A 12001-nucleotide genomic window follows, 5' to 3' on the forward strand; every position below is an offset into this window, starting at 1 on the left:
AGACCGCGAAGAACGGTTCTTCTCCCCTTTGTTTTGTCACCCCCTTCATTCCAATGAGACTGTAACGATATGAGCTCACGGCGGCTTTGCCAAATTATGACAATAATATCACTTAGACTCGCATATTGCGGGTCTCGGCGAAATTTCACTTAAGCCGGCGATTCGCGAGATCGGCGCGTACGAACCCTCGACGTGCGACTCCTCTAATGTTCAGTCGTTCTCGAAACAACCGACTTTAACCTACGAACGAGCCGCTTAACGACCAGACTTTTCCCACTCTACCGTACACCCTAATTCCGCCATTTGACTTTCTTCTTCACCTCTTTTCGCCATTTTGGACGATCCATTTTAAGGCTAAAATTGGAATCGACATAATTTCAACAAGTTAAAGTTAATTATATACATATATATATATTTAGAATTGTCCAGTTCATGCACTGATTATCGCGTACATACAAAAACATAAAATTATTTTAAAATATCTTATTTTCGCGAAGATCTTAATTTTGCTCGTAAAAGCCTAATTTATATAATTTATAATAATTATTAACATCTGCTTAGATCTGCAATTTTTTTTTAATTCTTGATCACATCAGACATGAAACATTTAATATTTAATATAAAATTTGTTATCCTCTCTTGCAAGAAAATTGTCTCACTCCTCTCGATATCATTTTGATCGAAATTCAAAGTTTATTTTTAAAACAGATAAATCGATTTCTTTTATTGATCTTCAGTCACTGAGAAAACTAAAACAGGATTGAATTGTCTTAAAAGAGTTAACTATTTTAGTTAACTTTTTCCTTGCAGTAAGTATAAAGTTTCAGGCGCGCAAAGATTAACTTTAGAATAATTTTTAAACTGATCACTACCTAGTCTTCGCCGTAAACTTAAAAACAGAATTAAGGGATTTTCTTGTTTTTTCTTACTCTTAAAGTTTGCAACATTTACGTTACATTCATTTAATTGTATTAATTATTTTTATTAATTTTTAGTTTCTTACGTTGTTTTTGTACTTTGTGATTGTTAAGTTTCTATTTTGGGAAATTTTAGTTAATTTCTATCTCAGATCTCTCAAAGCATCTTCACCCAGATCCTTGCAAACCTCTTAAGCCTTAAGCGTCGCACTTAAGCGTTATTCTCACGACGTCTAACGGATAAAATGGTGCGCCTCCTCGAACTCTCCTTTCAGAAGTCATACGATAAACGCGCGAACGTCTCGCGGGTCTGGAATGAAGCGCGTCTTATTGAACCGCTTCGTAACTCGATTAAAGCCACTCCATGCGCGCGAATAATAATAGCGACTCATTAAAGCTCCCGAAGAGGCGACGAAAGTCTTCGGGTTTGCGCTTCCATTTGTGAAAGGGCGTTTGATTGGGAATACAAATTCGCGAAAAGGGAACTCGCAAAAATCGGAGAGAGAGAAGTGCACGCGAATAGACGAATCAAGGGAATTAGTTTAATTTTCTGGAGAACTTTATTGATAACAAATTCAAAGTACATATACATTTATAGGTTAAAATATATAAAGTACATAATCTCTATATAATCATATGAGTTGCAAAATTTGATAATGAAGAAATATGTAATATTGGTCCTTGCAGATATTTCTCCGTAAATCCAATCGAATCAATATTTGAGAGTTGAGTAAATAGCGTTATTATTTGCACATGTAGCATTAATTACTATTAATGTTAAAATATTTCCTTCAAGTAGATTCAAAACACATCTAAAATAAATTATACCATTACTTTTTATAATCCTTTACCTTTTAGTAAAGTATATTGGTAATAAATTTTAATTTAAAGTTCTGTTAAGATAAAAGCACCAATATTTTTTAACTGACGATTTTAAATGACTTTATATCGTTTCTTTTTAAACTTTATATTAGAGACTTTTTTAGAACTAGGTGCTATATTTATATTAATAATATGGAATAGCTTATGTATCCGCACGAATACTTCTTTGAGATTACAAGGTTAGCTTCTCAAGTTAACTGCGTTAACTTGAAAAGACGACTAAGTTGGAAAGCAGTGGGATGTATGTAGAAGAAAGTGAAGCACGATGAAAGGAAGACGTCTTCGCTCGTCTAGGGAGAGGTACTAAAAGCCTCGTCGAATTCTTCCCGTTTGCGCACCTGACGACATGAATTTTGATTTGCAAATGAAATCTCAACTTCATCGGGAGTTTCGCGCCCGGCAGTTCTCTCTCGGCCGCCTTTGTTTTCGGCAGCTTTTCATGACGAGCTGCACCAATTATACGGACCATTCTCTCATCCCGATTCCTTTCATCTCCGTTCGTCTTCCATCTCGCTCCATTTTTTTCTCGATCTGTCCTTCTTCCCCTATCCTTCGTCGTCGACATCGATCTGCATTTCCTTTTTTCCTATTAGTCGGGAACTTCCGCGGAGAATGTCGGACAGAAAAGGAGTCCGGCATGAAATTCGCGAGCGAACTGAATTCTAATTATCTCGACGTTTCTTTCGCGCGTTCTCCGCGTTCCGCTTCTTCCTTTTTTTTTCTCTTGCGTTCGCCGCACCGCGTCCTTCGTTATGCGCTACCGCACGTTGCAAAAAACGCCATATCCTACAGGGAGGACGGAAGTGGAAATCAGAAAAGCGAGCGTCCATGCGCGGGAGTCGCGCTTATGACCTGTACGTGATTGCCATTGAAATGCTTTTCTTGTTGCGCATAGTAAATTATTTTCTATCAAATTGGATTATTGATATTGGTAGAGAGAATGTCTGTACACGAGTTTTATTTATTTCAATAGTATAAACCTAAGTAAATGAAAATATATTATTGAGAGAGAGGGAAGGGGAGGAGATCGTACAATTAACGTTACTAAATTTGAACAGGCAAATAAAAAAATATAAAAATTATTTTAATACGATTTTCAAAGTTTACGATTACACGTATAACTTTTCTTGGAACAAGTTACAGATTCTTTGGCAAGATTGAAATTTTAAACAAAAATTTAATCTTCTATTCGCTACAATATTTAATATGTATCTAAGTCTTTGTTTAAAACTCTACAATGATAGCTGATTACGTATGTGATAAAAAAAAATTGCATATTTTATGAGCTTTTTTTCTGATGAGTAGTTTTATTTTCTCCACATATTTTTGATGCTTGTTTCGGCGGTATCGAGTAAATTCATAAAAACGGTTTTTTTCCAGTGAGACCGCTCAAGGTGGAGATTTTGGGGAAGGACCAGATCCTATCGGCAGGGAAGACATATGACGTGAGGTGTCAGAGCGCCGGCTCGAGGCCGCCGGCAGTTCTGACCTGGTGGAAATCCTCGAAGCAGCTGAAGGGACAGAAGAAAAACGTGAGTGATGCCAAGTTCTCTCTACCTCCTTGCGTTTGCGCGCGAGGCAAAAACGTGCCGCGCTCGAACCAGGCAAGCTGCCGCTTCGCGCTTAATTGCATCTCCTCTACTTAACCGCTGTTTCGAGATACGAGAAACGTTCTCTCGATTACACAAATCCACTCTGCTTTATTACGTAGACTAACCTGGTTACTCTAATGAAACGAACCACTTCATTTAAACACAAATATTTTCGCAACGGCGCAGCGAACGAATTATCGCGGGCGATGAAAGCGTTATTTTAAAGCATTGTTGATTCAATCGGGAGCACTATTATCTTCCACCGTAGATCTTGATTGGAATGTGTATTTTTGTAACAACCATTTTTTTATATTTTTGTTTTCTACATTACTTTATATAACGAACGAACGCGATTCGTTTTATCAACATGTTACTTTAAACACACAAGGGCCCCTCCGTGATGAAAAAACGAGCGAAGCGAACGAAGATTGCTATCACTATTTTTTCCAATAAAAAAAGGCTGTTATTTCAGAGTATTGTTAATTTACTTGGAGGCTATTATTATTTTATTTCGTATAACTCAGATTCCAATCAAAATCTTAATTTTCGCGTGTGCTATTTCAGTCCTCGTCCTTCGTATTACTTTATATAACTGTCGCGCTGCGATTTATTCTATCAACGTCTCGAAATTGAAATCTTCGATTCGCCACCGCAACCGCCCGTGCACGAAGGGATCGGAAATCGCAGAATCTCCCTCTCTTTCTCTCCCTCGATTGCGATAACATACATCCCTTCGCAATATCAATCACGCGAGAGCTCGTTCGTGGCGCCTGCAAAATCGACGTAGCGCGAAAAATCCGTCTCTCTCCCGCGATTAAACGTGGAATAATAGGAAGGGTGGAATAACGCTGGAAATAATGACGTCGACGGAAGACGATGCTGCGTTGCGCGGTCTCTTCGTTGCAAACGACAGCGAAACGCTTCTGGCGAATCAATCCTCGTCGCGCTCTCCGCCCACGGCTGAGCGAAAATAAAAATGACAGTGTCTCTCGATACACGAAATACTGCTGGGAGCTCTTCGCTCGCGACGTAAATGGGAACTCGTGAAAATAAATTCACCTTTATCTCGCGCAATTTCTGCTCTCCATGAATAGCCCGTCTCTTTTCTATTCTTGCATTCAGTTCTCTTGTGTTTTCTTTCTGCGTTTTTTGTACCTTAGATCTCTGCAACGCCTTTGGCAACTTCTTTGCTAATTAAGAATTCATATGAAAGGGAGAAGATCTGTCGTCAACTTCATATGTACATTAAAAACGTCACGATGTATTATACAGGTGTTTCGTCTTCGTCAGAACGTCAGAACAATGGGCGTATACCTGAAGTACTACATTCGCACTGAAAATGCATATTTAGCTAGAGCAGAGAATTAATTGTAACTGCAAACACAAAAAGCGATTTGTCACGTAATCATGGCATTAATTAGCAATTAATTCTCGCTATTCCCTGGCCTTGTATTATTTCGTATGTCGTCGTAATTTTATTTTATCCGCATTACGAAGCGACGTAAGGAAAGAATAAGGAATAAGCCGGACCGTATTTCTCTAAGTCGTTTGCTTTGTCGAAAGGAACACTAACGACGATTTTCCATCGTCAGAGTGATCTCGCGTGAGAATGCAGGAAGAAACGAGGTCATTGCGGCTCTTTGCTCGAAGGTGGATCAGCCAGCCCAGCTCGTAAGATCAGAAACGTGTAACGAGCCCAATGACAAAAAGCTCAATCGACTTTTATTCGACACTACCGGAAAGATTAGGCCATACGCGCCATTATACTGACAAAATTCGCTATTTCTCCCTTCCTCGGGCGAAGAGACGATGTCTACATAAATGGGTTTCCGGTATAGAAACGATGGAATGGAGATCCCCTGATGACGAGGTTGTTTCTTCGGGACGATTAACTGGGGGAGATTGGACGCGCCCCTTATTCGCTATATATTTATCCCCGCGATAATTTGGAATTGCACCTCGAGGCTACATCCTGTATCATCTATGTCAGCGATTCTCAGCCGATCGTTCGTGAAAGCTTTCCCCGGGGATTTGTAATTAAAAGTTCTATAACAGCGTTTGCTTCAATCAAAACTTTTTCTCGTAGACTCTGTGCGTGGTAATTGAAATAATCTTACGACTTGTTTCCTATAATAGTTTGAAGGATGCTGTAATATATCTATAATCCATATTATTATTTGCATCTCAAATTCACATTTACAAACGTGCAAGCGTAACTAAATTTGTAACTCATCAATTTTTTAATGATATCTGAATTGATGTGATAAACGCCATTAAAAGAAAAAACTATATTTAATGAATATCAAGATATTTTTGACGTGACTTTTAGAATGAAAATAATATTATTAGCCATGATATGATTGTGATATTAATACATCGATCGAGATAAAAATAACCACACGAAATCGGGCGATCGACAGTTTCGTTAGCACTATTCGCGCCCCAGTCTTGTAATAATAACACGTTGCGGGCGACAACCGGAAATAATCGATTTCCATTAATAAAAGACCTCGTAAGCTACTTAGCGAGCGAGAATACGCGCCGTAAGTTTTTACGCCGCAAATTGAATTCGAAAGTTTCGCTTTGCGAAAACCACAGCGAATTTCAAACTGTTAAGGAACAACATGATGTTCGCCAGGATCGCGCCGGGTTTCCGCCGCGACGCGATAATATCTCGGACCGTCCGATAATTAATTGGATCACGGGGAACTGTCCGCCTGATAATTGCGATAAGTCCTTCCGTGGGATATTACCTCGCGCAGTGGTGATTATTTCCGGGATATTTTTCTCTCCCTTTTCCTCGTTACGTCCCGGTTTTGACATTATAAGCTTGGCAATAGCACCGCTCGGTTACAAAATCGTGACGCACAGATTTTTAATACCTCGTGTTAGAACAAACCATCCGAAGAGAGAACAAAAAGAATTTTTACTTCGGTAACGTTCCAAGTTATTCCCGCGTTAAAGAGCCGCGAACGTTTCTCTGACCGGATAAAGGTTCGATCGGTATTATCCCGAATCCCGTTATTGATTTTACATTGTCACGCGTTCGCACGGTTAAGGCAGAATCGAGAATCGTGAGAAATGCGTTGGACAGCGACGCGGAGAAAAATTTCCGCGTAAAGAGGAATGGCTCTGAAAAAAATACCTACTCGACGATGCGGCAGGCGTGGTAGCGTGCCAGCGACAGGGATCGTAATTCTCGACGTGTTCTGTCTTACGTATTATCGTGGAGATCGTTTTTCGCGTCGGCTGGCATAACTTCAAGCCACTCTCCGGAGATCGGAATAAAAATCTATACCGATTTGCTTCCCTTTGAGAGAGAATTTAATCCGATGCAGTGGAAGCCGCGATTAAGTGCAAGTCGATCAATAGATTGATCGCGGACAGAATCCTGCATCATGTATGAAATACATATTTCATTTGCGCCCTTTATAGAATGAACGTTAATATGTTATAATCGAGATATTATATTATTCAGTGTTATATTTTTATTATCAAAATGCCTGTTCAATTAAATCTATTGTTATTAATATTGAAATATGACACATATAGGTACTAAATACATTTTTATGTATTTAGAAATTAGAATAGATTAAAAATATTTTCTTCGTTTCTTTTAATTGAAATTGGAGAGAGAGTAAACTCTGTCGGAATTTGGATGGCTCTCTGAACTGTTGAAACACGGCTAACGCAATTCCATTCAGTCGGGATTCACTCGCACGATCTCGCACTAATTTTAGGTTCTATTACTTCTGAAAGACGTACATTCGTCCATGCGCGTCGAAGGGTTTCACGAATGAAAAAGCACTAAAAGTGCCTGTTACAGATAGAGATTAAGCACGAAAGCGTACTACGAGAAGACCGTTTGTCTAATTATACGTTGGCATCACATAATTCGCCTTTGATGATTTTTTCAATACTTGATTCTTTACGCTTTTTCCGTTCACAAATATCGAATCATTCGATGCCTGGTGCACGTTTGACGTATAATCCTCATGCGTAGAATTCTGTACGTGGCAGATCGGAATTTTGATAATAATTTTTACGGCAGGGGATCTTTGTGCAAGACGGTTCAAAGAACGTGCGCGTTCGAACATTCCTCTGTAACATCCATCTCGGACTCGTTGCCAAGCTCGTTCCTTAAAGCGTCCCTTAAAGGAGATCGTCCCGGATATCGGGATAACAGTCGGCAAAATCCTCGGGGATGAAACAGAGAGGCGGATAATCGCGGAGAAAGTTTCTCGTATGTCGGCCAAACCGGGGGGGCTCGAAAGAAATCGGCTGCCATCTTATAAATCCAGCTCGTCTTCCCCCTCATCGTCGGGACAGGTAAAGTCCTAACGTCTTTGATCCTCTTCCCGCGGGAGACGCTACAGCGAAAGAATTTCACGCAGATATTCTTTGCGATTTGACGGATGGATTGGACTCGCGTATTTTCGAGATAAAATCGATAGGCGATAGCTTTACTTCTCTCAACTTGTAATTGATAACTTAATTATATCGAACAAGATACGCGTTTCTTTTTTCACAGCTGTCGATCTAGAAGCAGAGATGATGCTTGTTTTAATATAGAGACGTAGCGGGTTGCAAGCAATAAGATTCTTTCTTTTTTAAGAGAACGTCTGTCTTTCTCTCTCCTCCATCTTTCTCTTTTTCTCTATCTCTCCGGGATAATATAAGAGAAAGTCATATGTTGAAAATATAAGAAACATCTTTATTGCGAGGTACTCGCGAGAGCCTTCTATTTCACCCTAAGAAGGATTGGATTCCCCATACACGTGCCGTGTACGGGAAAACGTATTTTCCTCTCGATTATGTCGGCAGAAAGACGAAGAGTATATTTACGAAGAGGGACGATGAACTGAGGGTTCTTTTATAAAGACTTCTAGCAGTCTTCAGAGAGTAATAGAACGTATACAGAATACTCTCCACACTTATTCTACAAATCTGCAGCTATCACTATTTGATAAATTCGGAGTTGATTTTTCGCTGAAAATTCCGCCAAGCGGAAAAAGCTCATCATTCCCAAGACTTCTTTTGAATTTCTGAATTAAATATCTTTTCTTTATCATTAAAATTTATATATATTATAAAATTTATATAAAATTTTATTTAAAATTTGACTTTAAGTTAAGATCGAATCTGAAGAAATTGATTTAATGTTTTAATACTGAAACAGTTTCTCTAAGTTGGCTTTTAATACTTATAATTGGAAGATAATGCAGTATATCTAGCATGCTCTGTTCATTCAAACTACTTTAATTAAAATGAGAATGTTATTCCAATGCAGAATAGTCGGTGTACCCAATCTCTTGTAAAAAAAAAAAATCGACTCGGACTTTAATGAAATCAGCACGAGAACCTACAAACGCGAGGGTTCGCATAACAGAATCGAGTGTGTTAGCCCCCAGTGCGGATTCGAGACAATGCGACTACGTGTACAATTGTGGCATTAATTAGAATATCCGTACGCTTTTAAATTATTTCCGTTAAAAGAGCATCACGAGCGCGGAAAATTTTTACTGATTGTTGTAATTTTTAGTAATTTAGTTACCTTTTGCTGGGATGTTGTTTCAAAACAATGCGGAAATTAATTGAAATTGTTTGGAAAATTAAACTCAATAATAAAAACTGCACGTAATAAAAACATTACACTGTATCTGCTTAGGTGTGCATCAATTTCACAGAGATGTTTTCTCTCATTCAATATTGAATGGCTATCGGCATTGTTCTCTAATTTTGTAATATTATTGTTTGTAATAAATAAAGAAAAAGTTTACACCGCACACAACAAGTTAATAACAAAAATCAATAGAATAATTGCGTTGCGGAAATGCACAGACGATTTCAGAATTATTCCACCACGATTTTTCATCTTTCAAATTTCGATAATACGGTAAAACTATCGATACGGAAGATACTCGGTATCCAAAGCCGAATATCGCGAACGTCCGTGGATCTATCGAAACATTTTGACATTTTGCCGGGTGATTGCATCGAAAAGCCACGACCGTGTCGTCGAAACAAATAAATCATCGGTCATGTCAGGATCTTGTCGGCGCGATGAATGCCCCGTTCCAACCGGGAAAATTTTCATTAAACGGCCGGTCGTTAAATAACGCCGCGAATATTGCAGAAAGAAAATATGTACATAAAAAAGAAGGGTAGGGGCATGTGTATGCGCGGAGAGAGACGCACGAGCGGACGGCCGTGATAATTTATCGGCGCGTCGATGCACCGGCGCGACTGAATTAATAGTTGCATGGGGGTGACAGACAGCTTGATAATAATTTATCGGCGCGTCCGTGTAATTGCGATCGCGAGCCATCTGGGAGCGTTGGATTGATCGGCATCGGTGTCATCAATAATCGTCGCCGACGAATGTATAATGATGCTCGAGGAAGTGTAGCCTCGAAAATCGGCCCGCATGAATTGCATAGCATTGCGCGTTTGCTAAACATGTTTGTCAACACGCGTTCGATCACTGGCCGGGACAATCGTGTGTTTTGGGTAATTAATGATGGCGAATGGGGATCACGGATCGCCTATAGAAATATTTGTCCGCGTTGCGCGCTCCTCTTCCCCCGCTTAAGTTCAATTATAATTAGATACGCGATTTGAATGTTGCCAGTATCGGCGCATCAATTTCGAATACATGTATGGAATTTGGAATAATTTTAGGAATCACTGTTGCAAGCCTTTATCATCGAAAATGCTCTGGAAAACAAACTCAAGAAAAAGGATACGCCGCGTAACATTCAAATATGGAACTTTCTCATAAACTTACTTTAATTTGACTCGCGGATCTTATTAAAATATCACGTTCACCAAGCGCGAACTTGCCTTGTTAGAGATTGTTATAGAATGACGCGTTACAGAAAGGAAACATGAAATTCTTTACTCGTTAATCGATTATTGGAAAAGCGTACAAAGAGGATATTCCATTAATCGAGGCACTCTTGTGCGACCAAACGGTTCTCGTGGGGGACGCTGGATCGATCCGAATAAAATGGATAAACACGGATCGGCTCTCTTTCTCTCTCACCCTCGTCTCCTTCCTCCTTTCTCTCCCTCTTTTGGGGGTTGATAGCCCGGCACTATCGCGCCGTTTTAAGGGAATTGCTCCGTGTTTAATCAGACATCGCCGGTCCTTGGGTTAAGGCATCACCGACGTTGTCTTGATGGCGCCGGCAACGGCGATGGCTCGGATGGCGATGCCGAATTCGTGGAATCTATTAGTCTATAGGGAAAGAGCCCTCGCGGGCAATCACCCTCACGCGTGTTTGGCCATCTGCGAGAGAGATGGTGGCGACGAGAGTAATAACGATAGTACGACGACAATAACTGACGCTTTTTTTTATGCAGCGTCGTGACGCACGCGAGCGTTCAAGAAAAGGTAGGAAGTCTACATAAAAGTACGCGAATAAAGATCGATTTATATTTTCACGTGACATTACAGCATTTGCTGCCAATCAAATTTCGTGGAATTTTATTTTTATGTGACAGTCCTATTTATCCGAAATGCACGTAATGCAAATCGAATATCGAAAACGACAAGTGTCGGTTATTGCTTATACTCATGTCTATCGCTCGTGATAATCGAGAAGAGAAATCTCAAGTATAATAAAAATAAACTTAAATTACAAAATTGATATTGGATATATTTGTACTCTTTGTTTGGTATTGATATTCATGCAATACATATTTATATTATTAATTGAAGTGAAAGGGAAAGACGTTTAAAAATACTTATTTTTTAAATAATACATTATTACCAGAAATACCACTATTTCTTAAGACTTTTCGTCTTATATATGCATATAGAATACACGACAGCGGATAGTACCTTTTCCGTGAAAATGTATTATTTTATCGCGTCAGTTATGCTACCAGCGAATATAAATTGACCTTAAAACGCTTCTCGCGCCTACAAGCATGCACTCGACTCCTATGTAAATTAACCCGCTCGAGGATAAACGTGCCACACATCTGTTAAATACGTTATCAGGTAGACAAAGGCCCCTTGCAGCTACGTACGTCATAAAAAATTTATGAAAGATCTAAAAATCGAGCGTCTAAAAGGTAGATCTTTTCCCATTTTCCTTATTTGCCAACTTCTTTGATGAACATTTATATAATGCGTCATAATTTTTTATATCTCAAAATGTAATATCTATAGCAATTAGTTCATAAATTAAAATTTCATTGAACTTCGCTGGAAAACGGTCTAAAGAACTTTTTAATTTCAAGGATTATTTAAAGTATTGCAATGAAGAGGAGTAATAGCTCAGAAAGGTACTTAACGTGGAAGTCGTTACCAGTCGTTAATTTTAAACGAATGTACAATATAAGCCAAGAGGAGGAATTCTAACATTGAAGCAACTGGCAAACGACTTATGTAATCGCGTTTGTAGATTACATCTTACCAGGTAAAAAGAAGCGCTAAAGTAAATTTCGGCATACATTTCGCTACATGAAAGCAAATGCACTTACGTAAACGTTAATACTCTTTTCATCTTTTTTATCCGCACGGTTGAAACATCACTGGACCATAAGACTGTCTTGCTCGAGCTGTACTACTGGATTAAGGAGTAGTACACATCCAACGTG

General features: G+C 39.1%; 1 protein-coding gene and 1 long non-coding RNA gene across 3 annotated transcripts in view; one reads left to right on the forward strand and one right to left on the reverse strand.

Annotated features, from left to right (window-relative positions):
* LOC139767830 (nephrin) overlaps positions 1-12001 on the forward strand; it is a 192874-nt gene that overhangs the window by 110272 nt on the left and 70601 nt on the right. For both annotated transcript variants that reach the window (XM_071697488.1, XM_071697489.1), the window contains one exon: positions 3180-3331. In XM_071697488.1, coding sequence (XP_071553589.1) covers positions 3180-3331 — 152 coding nt within the window. The remainder of the gene's footprint in view (positions 1-3179; positions 3332-12001) is intronic.
* LOC139767832 (uncharacterized) overlaps positions 1-12001 on the reverse strand; it is a 172503-nt gene that overhangs the window by 81042 nt on the left and 79460 nt on the right. The gene's annotated exons all lie outside the window — the stretch shown is intronic.

The sequence above is a fragment of the Temnothorax nylanderi genome, unplaced genomic scaffold (assembly GCF_030848795.1).
Source record: "Temnothorax nylanderi isolate EJ_2023f unplaced genomic scaffold, tnyl_v1.0 TNYL_tig0012_pilon, whole genome shotgun sequence".
In the NCBI taxonomy this organism is placed as follows: Eukaryota; Metazoa; Arthropoda; class Insecta; order Hymenoptera; family Formicidae; genus Temnothorax; species Temnothorax nylanderi.